General features: G+C 45.1%; 1 protein-coding gene across 1 annotated transcript in view; it reads left to right on the forward strand.

The window, feature by feature from the left end:
- The window catches only part of kalrna (kalirin RhoGEF kinase a), a 100,159-nt gene extending 90,711 nt beyond the window's left edge, over nt 1-9,448 (forward strand). The window contains exons 57-68 of the mRNA XM_026295190.1: nt 133-295; nt 2,342-2,404; nt 2,508-2,535; nt 3,295-3,457; nt 3,669-3,790; nt 4,092-4,223; nt 4,338-4,499; nt 4,951-5,029; nt 5,137-5,188; nt 5,344-5,492; nt 5,750-5,888; nt 6,071-9,448. Coding sequence (XP_026150975.1) covers nt 133-295; nt 2,342-2,404; nt 2,508-2,535; nt 3,295-3,457; nt 3,669-3,790; nt 4,092-4,223; nt 4,338-4,499; nt 4,951-5,029; nt 5,137-5,188; nt 5,344-5,492; nt 5,750-5,888; nt 6,071-6,628 — 1,810 coding nt within the window. The 3' untranslated portion in view covers nt 6,629-9,448. The remainder of the gene's footprint in view (nt 1-132; nt 296-2,341; nt 2,405-2,507; nt 2,536-3,294; nt 3,458-3,668; nt 3,791-4,091; nt 4,224-4,337; nt 4,500-4,950; nt 5,030-5,136; nt 5,189-5,343; nt 5,493-5,749; nt 5,889-6,070) is intronic.
- The last annotated feature ends 4,961 nt before the right edge of the window (nt 9,449-14,409 follow it).

Here is a 14,409-nt window from a genome sequence, read left to right on the forward strand (position 1 = left end):
GTAGCGAACTTGACTGGGTCCTGACTCATTGTGACCCGATAGCTGTGTTGGCTCTGCAGCCAGACTAAGCTGGACCCCACTGCTCTGCTCTCTTATTGGCTGGTTGACGTCTCTCGTTCCTGTACTGTACAGGAAGTCTCTGTCATGGAACACGCTGCGTGCCAGGAAGCGCGCTGAAGCCAAGGACATCTCCTCAATGGGGGTCAGAGGTCAGGAGAATGGCTTTCTCCGTAAACCCAAAGAAACCACACCCCCTCCCCCGCTCACCTCCCCGGCCCCTGGGGCGAAGGGCAAAGTGAGTAAAGCAGGCCGACGGCGCACGCTGGTCATTTCATATGTGTGTGCCAAAACCCCTTACCTGCCCCCTGCCCGACTTGGTTTTTATTTTTTCCTCTTAACCCGCGTGTGTGTGCAAACGTACAAACACACACAGGAGTTTTCATGTGTCCCAGTTTGTCTCCAGCAGTGGTTCTCAACCTGCACCAGACACAGATTTAGACACTTGTTGACTATGCTGTGCACGATTCATTTTGTATTTCTGTCTCAGTTAGTGTGAAACTGGTCAACTTTAAGTTTCAGATATAAAAAGCCACTTATTGACCACCTTTATATCCAATGATGTCTGTTTCTTTAGTTCAGGGTCTCTGCAGGTCTTGAAAAGTTTGAAAACTGAATTTAGTTTTGTTCTAAAGAAGCCAACGAAGGTATCAAATCCAATCCTGTTTTTCTGTAGGGGAAAATGTTAGCTATAAAAATGACTGGGGCCAGTTGGGAGACACACATAAACTATCAAGTTGGATTGTTTTGACTGTAGATTGTGGATGTCGGAGGCTGGTTCCTCCTTTTTGTGGCATTTCAGTCAGAAGTATCAAACCTGTAGCAAACACTGTGCTGGTGGCTGCAATAACTAGGAGGCTCATTACTCCATAATGGGTAAGTGTCGATTAAACTGATATAAACTGGTTAATCCATCCATTCATTTTCAGACACTTATTAAGATCCAGGTCTTGCAAATTTTATTGGTTGATCATTATTATTATAAACTGCTGGGAAACATTGAAAATGTAAAATAATTAGACTATACAGTATATTTTATAAGTAGTGGTGGCTGCAGTAGGGGCTGGTTAGTAAGTCATGTATGTTATAAATGCTGGTGTGAACAGGCCCTAAAGTTTAACATGGCTGGGGATAGTTGAAAAAAATGTTATATAGAATAAATATGGAAGTAAAAACAAAACATAAAAGATCTTGGTTGAGAACCACTAACGAACAACACTGCAAGTTTCATTTAATCCTTTTGTTTTACCCCAAACCCTCGAGTTCACCGAGTTGGAAAATAAAGTCTGGTTTGTTTTTGTGTTGTGATTTATTTCTCCCTCCTCCTGCATGGATAGAGGTAGAATTCACTGACTTACACTGATTTAAATGTGGATTTGTTTTTACTGACTCTGCCGTGTTAACTAGCGTTCTGTAGTGCTCTAACATAGTGGAGCTGAGGTCAACAAGCAGTAGACACCATAGACGACTGTAGGTGCCTCTTTAAAGCTCTTATACTTTATAATAACAATGTGGAAATGTCAAGGGAACCACTAACAGTAATTAACCTAAAGACCCTGAATCTGCAGTTATTGTTTTTATTATTTGTACTTTTACTGTTTGTGAACATACTGGAGACTAGAAACTGAACTAAAACAGAGGGACTACTACACTTACGTTCATCAGGTGGACACAAGCATGACTCCAAATGAGTGGTAATGTTATACTAAAGGTGAAAATAAGCAATTCACCCTTCTACTCAGAGTAATATAATATGTGTGGTTCCTGCTGCCCTCCAGTGGACAACAATATGTATTACAGGTTAAAACTTGAATCTGTTGCAGACTGTTCTAAGCTTTGACTTCAATGAGTTTTCTTGTGGGGAAGCTTCAGTGTAAAGTGTAAAAAGGGGGGTAGAGAAGTAATGATGTAAAGAACATGAAAAAGAAATGACATGGGGTCTTGAAGTGTTGAAGGATTGTTCAGACACCAAAACAGCTCTGAGGTGAGTATCAGCCAACAACACCAGGGTGCTGAAACTGTAATTACCCTCCAATGTGGTTAAAACCCTCGATTAGTAAACACACATGCTCCAAATGTTCTGCCTTCCTGCTCATTTCCTCTTTCTCTCATCTTTTCTTTTGACAATTGTTTTTCTTACTTTCTTACTCCCATTCCCATTTGAATTTCTCCCTTCTCTCCTTCCATTGTTCTTCTGGTCGTTTGTGTTTATTCTCCTTCTTTCCATCTCACTCTTCCCTCCCGTTTTTCGTCCTGCTTGTCTTTTCCCTTCGTTCTGCACCAGGACACTCACACTTCAGATGAGTCGGACTGTGATGATGATCTCGACCCGAAGACGGGCATGGAGGTAAGGCCAAGTAAAGACTTGCAGACTTTTTTTTTTTATATGCCATGTGTGCATGAATTGAGAATTAAACCTCACATAAACTTTAACCTCATCTGTTTTACAGCTTCTCAACCCAAATTTCATCCAGGAAGGTAAGAGATGCACAAAGAATCTGCCCACATGATTGATCCACCTCAGTCTGCTAAATACATTGGCATTAATTAGCTTTAGCTGTTGCAGTTCTTTGTCTTCAAGGACAGTCACAATGATATAAATTTCATTGATAAATGACTAATTGGTGTGAAAAGTCACAAAAGTTCACAGAGTGGCTCCCAAAGTCTTCTCACCACCGCCAACAGTGCCCAGTGTGTGTGGTTTTCATCCCACTTTTGCTAAATAAAACCCGTGTGTCACATTTTGACCCAGCTGCACATCTGCTTTCTGAAGTGCGTCATCTGATAATGAATGATTACAGGCCCCTGGGCTGATTCTGGGAGTGGAGCTGCTAACTGGGCCACATCAATTCAACATCTCTAATCGTTGCCCAAATCTGGCAACCATATAAACGTGAACCGACTAACACTTAATGCACCAGTGCCAGGACAGACAGTGTGGCCTGTGCTGACTCTGCTAGAGTTAGGTTTGATTTGGCTTTATCTGCTATTCAGGAAAAAAAAAAAACATTACATTTATAGTTAGGGAGAGACTGTGGTCATTTTACTGTCAACTTGTATTTAATGATCAAAAGAATGAAATCATGTTTCGGAAACCCTTGTCTGCCACTCCCTGCAGGCTCACGTGGCTCACAAAAAAAAGAGTATTCGGTGAATTATGGTACAATTAGTACAAAAGCAGTAGAAACTGGAGTAAGTGCTGGCTGCACAGTGGTTTGGTGTGATTTATGTGTGCAGTGGCTCCAGAGTTCCTCGTCCCTCTGTCAGACGTGGTGTGTGCATTTGGGGAGACTGTGGTCCTCTGCTGTAAAGTGTGTGGGCGACCCAAACCCTCCATCACCCTGAAGGGCCCCGACCAGAACCCAGTGACCAGCAACAGCCGCTTCACCATAGACATCAGGTAACGCCAAGTGCTACTGACTGTGGTCTCTGTGGTTACTGCAGTGAGTTAACCTCTTTGCTTTCCTCCAAACCAAGCTTATCCCTGCTCCTCTTTCTTTTCCTGCTTCACCTCATACCCTGTTCCTCTCTCCTCTGTTTCTCCTCTCTCCTCTGTTTCTCCTTTCTCTTTTCTTCCATCCTTTCCTCCTCCTGCTCCTCCTCCTCTCCAGGGATACAGGTGACATCCTGTTGAAGATCTGTAACCTGATGCCTCAGGATACAGGAATCTACACCTGTGTTGCCATTAATGATCATGGCTCTGCCTCCTCCTCTGCTTCCATTAAAGTGCAAGGTAATGCATCTTGCATTTCATCATAACAGAACAATAAATAACCAGTTAAATGGTTTTAGGAAATACCTGTACTTACTGTCTTGCTGTGAATTATAAAAGAAGACTGGTACTGACTGCTGACAGCTTTATATTTAATGTTCAGTTAGTTGCATTAGTTAAACAGGTAATTGTAATGGTGCAGAGAAATGTTAGTTTCCATGTGTTTTGTTGTCTGTTGCGTCTTCTAGAAACCCTGGTGTTCACTGTAAATGGAGCAGCTGCAGTGATTTGCTGACAGCATATGGGTTTGTCCTTCTTGCAGGTATCCCAGCATCCCCGGGGAGGCCAGTGGCGCAGGAGGCCAGCAGCACAGCTGTGATGGTTCACTGGCCAGCTCCAGCTTCATCTGCTCACTGTGTTGTCAGCAGCTACACGGTGGAATACAGACAGGAAGGTGATTTATTTAAAATGAGCAACAGAATGAGAAGATGCTGTTTGAGGCCGAACACGCAGCCAAACAAAACCTTTTCTCTCCTCCCTCTTATTTCTCTCCATATCTGTCCATTAGACTCGCTGTTATGGCAGCAGGTGGCCAGCAGCAGAGAGGAGTGTGTTCAGATCGACTCTCTCATCCCCGGTGGTCATTACCAGTTCAGAGTGCGAGCCTCCAACCGCTGGGGTGTCGGTCCACCATCCGAGCCCTCAAACATGGTCACGCTGCCCAGCAGCAGTACGTCTGCACACACAGACACACACAGTCACAGGCACAAAAGCTGTTTTTCTTTATAATGAAACTATTTTTAGAAGGCTCAAAGCTTTTCCATATGTAAAAATAAGCCAGTAACATCACTTATTTGTATTTGTTTGGGCCTGAGACAAATGGGAAAACATATCTCCAGACCGAGTCTACTGAAAGATGCTACTCAGCAACATTATTCAAGCAGGATTCAGGAATTTAATTTGAGGTTTAACCAATAAATAGACTCTTGACCTTTTTTTCTTTGGTCTCGTGTTCGTCTCCTGTTTTAATGGAAGTGCAAGTTCCCTGTTAAAAAAGACTAATGTCAATTCCTGCTAGGAGCCTGTAGGTGCTGCCGTGTTCAACCCTAAAGTTTTAGAACAAACAACAAAAAACAGGATTTTTTAAAGTTATTCAGACCGTCTCCAATATTTCTCTCCAGACTCTGGTTATGATGGAACAGGAATCCAGTGGAAAGAAAACTTTGACTCAACTTTTACTGAGATCAGTGAAATTGGAAGGTAAAACTGATTTTTCTAACACCTGACACACTGATATCAGTGAGGTGTGCTAACTCTATATTTTGTAAACCGCTTTCTGCCCTTTGTCCTTCAATTGTTTTCACTAGGGGACGATTTTCTGTGGTGAGAAAATGTCTCAACAAGTCCACAAAGAAAGAGGTGAAGTTTATTACACATTGTTAGAAGTATTACTGAAGTATTTTGTGTGTATTTTGTTTTCTGTCAGGTTCAGCATATCTGCATTTTCAAGATAGTTTTGGATCGTTCAGGTTGCAGTGAACCTTTTGTCTTTTATGCCACTTTTTGCTGTTTAGGTTGCAGTGAAGTTTGTCAGTAAGAAGATGCAGAAGAAGGAGCAGGTGGCTCATGAGGCGGATATTCTCCGACATGTACAGACTCACCAGCTGGTGGCGCTGTTGGACACATATGAGTCTACCACCTCTCTGATGCTGATCCTGGAGCTGTGAGTGTGACTTGAATTAAACAAACATCTAAATGAGAATACTGTAAACTGTGCTGATTGCCTATGGTCTTTCTGTCGTCCAGTTCTCTCCGGTGTTTTAAAAATGACCAAGAAGTAGAAAAACTTTTAGATGTTTTCACTGTGGGGAAATATTTCTGTTTTGATATATAACCAGAAGGCTACAGGACACAGATAGTCAGCAAAGACAATCACATTATCTAAAGTTCGATTTAAAATTTATTCATGTTGTGTGTCAGGCTAGAGGACGGTCGTTTGCTCGACTACCTCGTCGCCCATGATGAGCTGATGGAGGAGAAAGTGGCATTTTTCATCCGAGAAACATTAGAGGCTCTGCAGCACCTTCATACCTGCAGAGTAGCACACCTGGACCTGAAGGTGAGATCCATATGTGTGTGCTACAAATTTTTATTTTTAATTCTGTGCATTTGTGGAAATGCATTTTGTTATCTGCTGTGCGTTACACTTACAGAGTTGCTCTTGTAATGTAGCGTATGTTTCTAAGTATTTTCCTTTGAAGAATCAGATTTATTAGTAATCATTAGTTTTTTCTCCTCTAGCCTGAGAACATAATGGTCGACCTCCATTCTCCTACGCCGGGCATCAAACTCATTGACCTTGGTGATGCTGTCCAGCTGTCCGCTCACCGCCGTTACGTTCACCTCCTGCTTGGAAACCCAGAGTTTGCAGCACCTGAGCTCATCCGTGGGACACCGGTCTCTGTTGCCACAGATGTGTGGAGCGTTGGAGTGTTGGCCTACGTGATGCTCAGTGGTGTTTCCCCGTTTCTGGATGAATCACCAGAGGAAACCTGTGTCAACATCTGTCGCCTGGATTTTTGCTTCCCAGATGAATACTTCCACGATGTCAGCCAGGCAGCGAGGGACTTTGTCTCCTCAGTGCTGCAGCAGGATCAACGGAAAAGGCCAAGTGCTACCTCCTGTCTGCAGCACCCGTGGGTGGGTCGTGGGGGTGCACACGGTGGGGAGTACTCCAAGACACCTCTGGACACGACACGTTTGGCCACGTTCATTGACAGAAGAAGACAGCTGCACGACGTCCGGCCCGTCACCAATATCAAAGGGCTGGTGAGCAGCAGCATGGGCAACACGCTGTGATGGACAGGAGACCAATCTGTAACCATCCATCTGTAACCACAAGAGCACCAGTATTATCACTACCATACATTTAAAATATAGAATATAAACCAGACCTTTAAGCAAGAAAAACAGCTCAGACTTTGACCATACAATATTTAATAGCTGACTAACATTTGCTCACCTGCTATCAGTCATTACGTATAGGTCCCATCAACTGGGCAGCCCATAGAAACCCAAAGAAACCAGCTCAGAGTTGAGAAAATAACCACTGTGAGCAGCATATTATATTTATGTTTATTCTTACAGTGAACACTTATCCCAGTGCTGAGCCCATCTCCTTAACCTGGGTCTGCAGTGGGTGGGTTTATCTCACCCCAGGAAACACTGCTCCAGCTCAGGGACGCTTGTGTAATGCTGGCATTGGCCTGTAGGTGGCCTCACTAGCTGCTCAGCAGAATCAGCACCAACATGGAGAATATTTCCAGCCATGCTCAGTGAAGTTGGTTAATTTTACAGAATATATTAAACAGATTTGTGAGGTGTTGGCCCAGCAAAGGGTACACTGGTGTTCGAAACCTGAATCACTAAAATATGTCTTGATGTTTACCTGAGCAGCAATTGAAATCATTGCAAAAATCTACACTGTGACAGATGACGATGTGTTTGTGATCATCTAATTTTATCTAACTGAAGATCATAAGCACCTCTAGTAGACGATTAAAGAGCCTGGTTAGAGCTAGAGGAAATCAGACTGATCAAGGCTAAAATATATGCGGTAGTAGTTTCATCCCTTAGTGTTGGTTATTATCCTGAGGATCTTACTGAGCTGAGGATTCAGCGTCTCGCTCCACAGTACTGGCAGGATTTTCAGCCTTTAGAGAATTAAAGTGCATGTTACCTGCCGGCAGCTTCAGTGACCTCCTGGAGGAACTTAATAAAAACTTAAGATACCTGATGGGAGAAGAGATGTCAGTTCTGAGGTCACTGTGGAGAGCAGATATTTCAGAAAGTGTGTCCAAATGAAAACCACCAACATGGAGTTTTTTGGACTGGATTCACTGAACCTTGCTATGGTTTTTGACTCTGAGTTTTAATTTATTGAATTTTTATTTATTTTAAAACTGAGGGCGAGAGCGGCATCATATTAGCAATGGTACTAAGTGGAGTCGACATAAGACAGAATCAAAGTCAGTGAACAGTTGCTGAACTGTTGTGAATAGTGTTGTATTGAACTGCTGCAGGTTACATCAAATCACAGGCTAATCATTGATGAACTGTGCAGGACCGGACTCTCAAAGCGACAATGAATTGGATTAAAATGAGGAGCTGTAGCCAGCAGCATCACTACTACCAAGGTTAAAAAAAAAAGTCTCCTTCTGTCGTTAAAAACTGGACGACTGGACACAGGATTTCTGAAAAAAGCCCCGATGGAGACTAAGATCTGCTCTACAGGACACATAGTTTATTCATATCACTGTTTACAAAAACTTGCTTAGGTAGTTTACAAAACAGTAGAATAATCAGGGAAAACCTGCATGTAAAAATCACCAGGGACTGTTTAGAAATCAGGTTAGTGATCTGTCTGTTTTTGAACAAAACCCTGTGGCATTTGGTGTGAAGGTGGAAAATGAATTCCACCGTGAGATTTTTGTTTGCATTCATCTACCAGCCATTGTGGCAGTAGACCAACTACCCTGCAGTGTGTGGGTTTCATTCATCCGGCTTGTAAAATCGCTCGTGATTGTTGAATGGGCCTCGGGTTTAGCGGCAGACAGAAGAGTCCATTTATTGTCGTGTTTCTACCGATGAATGTATTTCATGTAGAATGTGTTCTGCCGTCACAAGTGCTGTCATCTGCTTTCACCAAATATTTTCACAGGCCTTTGATGCATTTAGTGGACTACTATGGTAAGCATTTATTTTTGTGCAGCTGGGGATGCAGAATGGTGCAGAAGTAAACAACCTGCTGTTTTGTAGGAGTAGCTTTTAGCTTTGACGTGTAGAACAACACCATGCACACCAACATGCAAATGTAATAGTTTGTGTTTATCAGTGCAGCTGTAATGAAATCTCTTCAGGTACCAGTGAAGGCTGTTCTGCTGTTTCCACCCAGTTTCATCTTCTCGGCAGGGACAAATTTGTTCCAGTCATATAAAAAAAAAACATTTCATTTCATTTCATTCTTGAACTGAAAGGTCCTGCCTGCAGCCTGTTTTTAAAGCTGGAAATGTAAGCCTCCCAAAGGCAGAGATAGAACCAAGTGATCCTCCAGGTTACTGTTTTAGGTAAGAAACACAAGATTTCTATGTCCTGATAAGATGTTTGGTTTGGTTGTCGGCGTTGTCTGGACAGCTGCAGCCAGAGGTCAGAGGAGGAGGTTGGGACCGTAAGAGCCACTGAAAAATAACTTCAGGTTATAACGGGCCTGTTTTCCTCCTGCATCAGTGTGAGTGGATGGTGCTGGTCAGCTGGGGATGATGGATGAATGAAGCAGATGGTTCCAGTCTTTCCAACGGTGTCCTCCATATCCCCTCAACATATTACACAACTCATAATACACAGAACAGCTTTGTGTTAAAACTACTTATACAGTACAGTACTTGAAGTTAACAGCTGACAGTGTGTGTCAACTAACTAGCTGATGTTGCTAAATGTGCTGAAACACTCAAAACAATGAAGCTTCATTAAAATAATCAGTTTCGGATGTTTGTTCGATTCAGTGTGTTTAGTATGGAGATTCAGATGTTTAGTATTTAATAAGTGAAATATTTACCTGGCTCTGTCTTGACTGACAGACAGTCTTTGCTATGAAAAGCAGCAATATGATAAAAAATGGTTATTGGGGAAAATAATACTACACACTGGGCCTCTATATTTTGCATCATTGGCCACCGAGTCACTCACAAGCTGGAAATTCACTCAGAACTGTGGCGTCAACATGGCTCAGGCAGCTCTCGCTTCTTCTACAAACAACAAAGTGAAAACTTGCAAATCTTCAGTGTTTTATCAACAAGGTGGTGATAAAGTTTCCTGCAGCTCATGCCTACATTTCCAGAAATAAGGAATCACATGGGAAGAGCTTTGGTCCATACAAGGCACAAGAGCCTGAGCCTTTCATTTACTTATTGTTTACATGGAAACTGAAAATGCTCTCTGTACTATAGTATTTCTCCCGCTCAGGGTTTTAATGAGGTCCAAGGTCGAGCCCAGCCTTAAAACTGCAAACACATTCAGCTTTTTACCAGAATACTTAAGCTTCTTGAGGTCTGTACTTCTGTCTTGTTAAAGCTTGTTAATACTTTCAGGTAAGAACAACCATTTATCTGAAACCACGAATGTGAGGTTCTTTTTTTATGTTCCTGTGTTTTCTTTTACTCCCAGCCTGTTTCCCATTAGCACTTAAAGTCGTCAAAAGGAAGATTGGAAGATTACACTTTGATAATGCAGTAGCAGTGTATACTACATAAAGTACTTGAGAGAGCAGCTTCACCTTCTGGTTTGCTTCAGACTTTTTAACCTGTGTTTTAACTCACAACAGCAGATCTGCTGGTTGGGGACTGAATCAAATCACCAGTGGGCGAAGCAAAAACACATTCAACTGTCTAATTTCTCAATGGTTTGTCCAACTCTTACCTGTGGCTGCGATTTAAACCACCAACATGGAGTTTTTGGGTTTTGTTTACCTTGGAAGTTTGAAACATCTTTGTCTTTTTCCCCATTATATCTTTATGTTTGCAGCATTCCTCCTATTCAGGGTTGAAACTACATAAACTGACCTTCAGTCTTGAATTTTAACTAAGGGAGAAGGGAATTCAGTCAGGACCGGCTGACTAACATTGTGTTGAATCTATTCTTTAGCACAGTCCCACAGTCAAGTCCTCTTGAGTTAATGGAAAATCTACAGATTGTGTGGAGAAATGATTTGAGCGTTTCAGCTTCCAGCCCTTTTTTAAGATGCAGGCTGAACTTGAGCCCCATTCACATCTGTCTTTATCTTTTTTCAACATGTGGATCCAAATAAAATATATTGTAGATATTATTCATGTAAAAATGTAGATGTACCTGTAAATGCGCTCAAGATTTTTGGTTTGGTTGTCGGTGTTGTCTGGACAGCTGCAGTCAGGGGTCAGTGCTCCATTAAACCTCCTGACAAACATCTTCTGCGGTAGACAAAGCTTTAGTTCTTCTCCAAAGAGTTCAGCTTCAGGTCGACTGTCCCAGTCTCAATTCATTCCCAATCCCACAATGCATCTGTCATGGCCTGGCGAGCCACGTAGCACCATGGTGGCTCCACCTGTTGAATGCTAATCCGTGCTGTATCCTGATGGTGTTCGTGCTGAGCTTTGCCCACAGAGAAACATTACACTGATGGCTTCTGTATAGGCTGCCTCTTCTTACTCCATTCACCCTGCTGGTTTGTTACTCTTTACTAATAAAGAACCTGCTTGTTTGTATTTCGTCCTCTCTCTCTCTCTCTGAGTGTCTGAAGCCACTGTGTGCAGGGCGTCTGTGCCCATTGGATGCTGCCATTTAAGATTCTTTGGCAAAATATCTGAAAATTAAATAAAGTGAAAGCACTAGCATCAGATTTTTATTCAAAAATATTTCACTGATTTGTCGATTGATTTGTTTAAAAATAAACCATGTGAGATTTTCCACAGATTTTCCAAACCTCTGGTGTTAATTTTATGTAACTTGGATGGAGCTTCAGTGGATGAAATATCTGTTATCTTGGTGGCTGCGTCTGTGTGTAGCTTATAGCTGGGGTTCAACGCCGCAGTAAACTGGAGGTGAATCACAGCAGGCGTCAGAGTAAAGAGAAGAGGAAGAAGAGAAGTTGTAGATGCTGAGGTAAGTTGGTAATTCACCAGATCCCTTACAAATTCTGCTATTAGTTCATTTTACATTTTAGTCACACAGTGGGCTCTCTACCGTCTCTCCCTCTCTTCCCATCTTTGCCATCTCTCTGGCGAGGCTACTGCTGTCGTGCATGTGGCGACTGGTCATGTGCTGGTGCCAGTTTACTCCAAGAACATTGATAAGATGCATAAAAACGAGAAGTTGCTCTAAGGGCATAAAAGATCTTTGTCCTCCTCAGCTCATATGTGTACATGAACCTAATACATATAAAAGTAAGTAATACTGAAGCAGGTATTAAACCTTTTAAAGTATAAAGTTAAAAATGTTGGTTTTCATAATATTTATAAGACAGTTCTGTTGGTCTAAGTGCATTTTGCTCTTAAAACACTAGATGGCAGTGGTGTCAAATTTTTCCCATGTATTTAGATTATACTCTTGTTTTCTTCCCAGTGTCCTTCATTTTATATAAATTGAAACAAGCCTAGCACAAGTTTGTTTACATCCCGAATTATTTGTGTTTATAATCAGTAAATTGTGGTAATTTAAAGCAGGAGCTCAGTGACCCCTTATGGAGCGACAATTGAAGACCGTGACGTCGCCCGGCATGGCGAAGCCGGGGCCCCACCCTGGAGCCAGGCCTGGGGTTCGGGCTCGTAGGCGAGCGCCTGGTGGCTGGGTCTCCCCCCATGGGGCCCAGCCGGGCAAAGCCCGAAAGAGTGACGTGGGGCCGTCCTTCTGTGGACCCACCACCCGCAGGAGGATCCATAAGGGGCCGGTGCACAGTGGATCGGGCAGTGGTCGAGGACGGGGACCTCGGCGACCCGATCCCTGGGGGCTGAAACTGGCTCTAGGGACATGGAATGTCACCTCACTGGGGGGGAAGGAGCCTGAGCTTGTGAGGGAGGTTGAGCGGTACCGACTAGAGATAGTCGGGCTCACCTCCACGCACAGCCTGGGCTCTGGAACCCAGCTCCTTGAGAGGGGCTGGACTCTCTTCTACTCTGGAGTTGCTCGCGGTGAGCGGCGGCGAGCTGGTGTGGGCTTGCTCATAGCTCCCCAGCTCAGCCGCAACGTGTTGGAGTTTTCCCCCCAGAGTGAAAGGGTCGTTTCCCTGCGCCTTCGGGTCGGGGATAGGTCTCTCACTGTTGTTTCGGCTTATGGGCCGAACAACAGTGCTGAGTACCCGGCCTTTTTGGAGTCTCTCGGGGGGGTGCTGAAAGGTGCTCCTACCGGGGACTCCATAATTCTGTTGGGGGACTTCAACGCTCACGTGGGCAGCGACAGTGAAACCTGGAGGGGCGTGATTGGGAGGAACGGCCTCCCCGATACGAACCCGAGTGGTGTTTTGTTGTTGGACTTCTGTGCTAGTCACAGTTTGTCCATAACGAACACCATGTTCAAGCATAAGGGTGTCCATCAGTGCACATGGCACCAGGACACCCTAGGCCGGAGGTCAATGATCGACTTTGTAGTCGTGTCATCTGACATTCGGCCGTATGTCTTGGACACTCGGGTGAAGAGAGGGGCAGAGCTGTCAACTGATCACCACCTGGTGGTGAGTTGGATCCGCTGGCGGAGGAGGAAGCGGGACAGACTTGGCAGGCCCAAACGTACTGTGAGGGTCTGTTGGGAATGTTTGGCCGAACCCACTGTCAGAGGGGTCTTTAACTCACACCTCCGAGAGAGCTTCTACCAGATCCCGGGGGAGGCTGGGGACATTGAGTCCGAATGGACCATGTTTTCCACCTCCATTGTCGACGCGGCGGCTAGGAGCTGTGGCCGTAAGGTTTCGGGTGCCTGTCGTGGCGGCAATCCCCGAACCCGGTGGTGGACACCGGAGGTAAGGGATGCCGTCAAGCTGAAGAAGGAGTCCTACCGAGCTTGGTTGGCTTGTGGGACTTCCGAAGCAGCTGACAGGTACCGCAGGGCTAAGCGTGCTGCAGCCCAGGCGGTGATGGAGGCAAAAACTCGGGTATGGGAGGAGTTCGGTGAGGCCATGGAGAAGGACTACCTGTCGGCCCCGAAGAAATTCTGGCAAACCGTCCGGCGCCTCAGGAGGGGGAAGCAGTGCTCTACCAATGCTGTTTACAGTGGAAGTGGTGAGCTGCTGACCTCGACTGGGGATATTGTCGGACGGTGGAAGGAATACTTCGAGGATCTCCTCAATCCTGTCAACACGTCTTCCATAAGGGAAGCAGGGGCTGGGGATTCGGAGGCTGATCCATCCATCACCCAAGCCGAAGTCACTGAGGTAGTTCGGCAGCTCCTCGGTGGCAAAGCACCGGGGGTGGATGAGATCCGTCCCGAGTACCTCAAGTCTCTGGATGTTGTTGGGCTGTCATGGCTGACACGCCTGTGCAACATCGCGTGGCGTTCGGGGACAGTACCCCTGGATTGGCAGACCGGGGTGGTGGTTCCTCTTTTTAAGAAGGGGGACCGGAGGGTGTGTTCCAACTACAGAGGGATCACACTCCTCAGCCTCCCGGGGAAGGTCTATGCCAGGGTGCTGGAGAGGAGGATCCGGCCGGTGGTCGAACCTCGGATTCAGGAGGAACAATGCGGTTTCCGTCCTGGGCGTGGAACACTGGACCAGCTCTACACACTCTCGAGGGTGCTCGAGGGTTCATGGGAGTTTGCCCAACCAGTCCACATGTGTTTTGTGGACTTGGAGAAGGCATTCGACCGGGTCCCTCGTGACATCCTGTGGGAGGTGCTCCAGGAGTATGGGGTCCGGGGCTCTTTGCTGGGGGCTATCCGGTCTCTGTACAAACGGAGCAGGAGCTTGGTTCGCATTGCCGGCAGTAAGTCAGACCTGTTCCCAGTGCACGTTGGACTCCGGCAGGGCTGCCCTTTGTCACCGGTTCTGTTCATTACTTTTATGGACAGAATTTCTAGGCGCAGCCAGGGGCCGGAGGGAGTCCAGTTCGGGGACCACAGGA

Source organism: Mastacembelus armatus, chromosome 21 (assembly GCF_900324485.2).
Source record: "Mastacembelus armatus chromosome 21, fMasArm1.2, whole genome shotgun sequence".
NCBI lineage: Eukaryota > Metazoa > Chordata > Actinopteri > Synbranchiformes > Mastacembelidae > Mastacembelus > Mastacembelus armatus.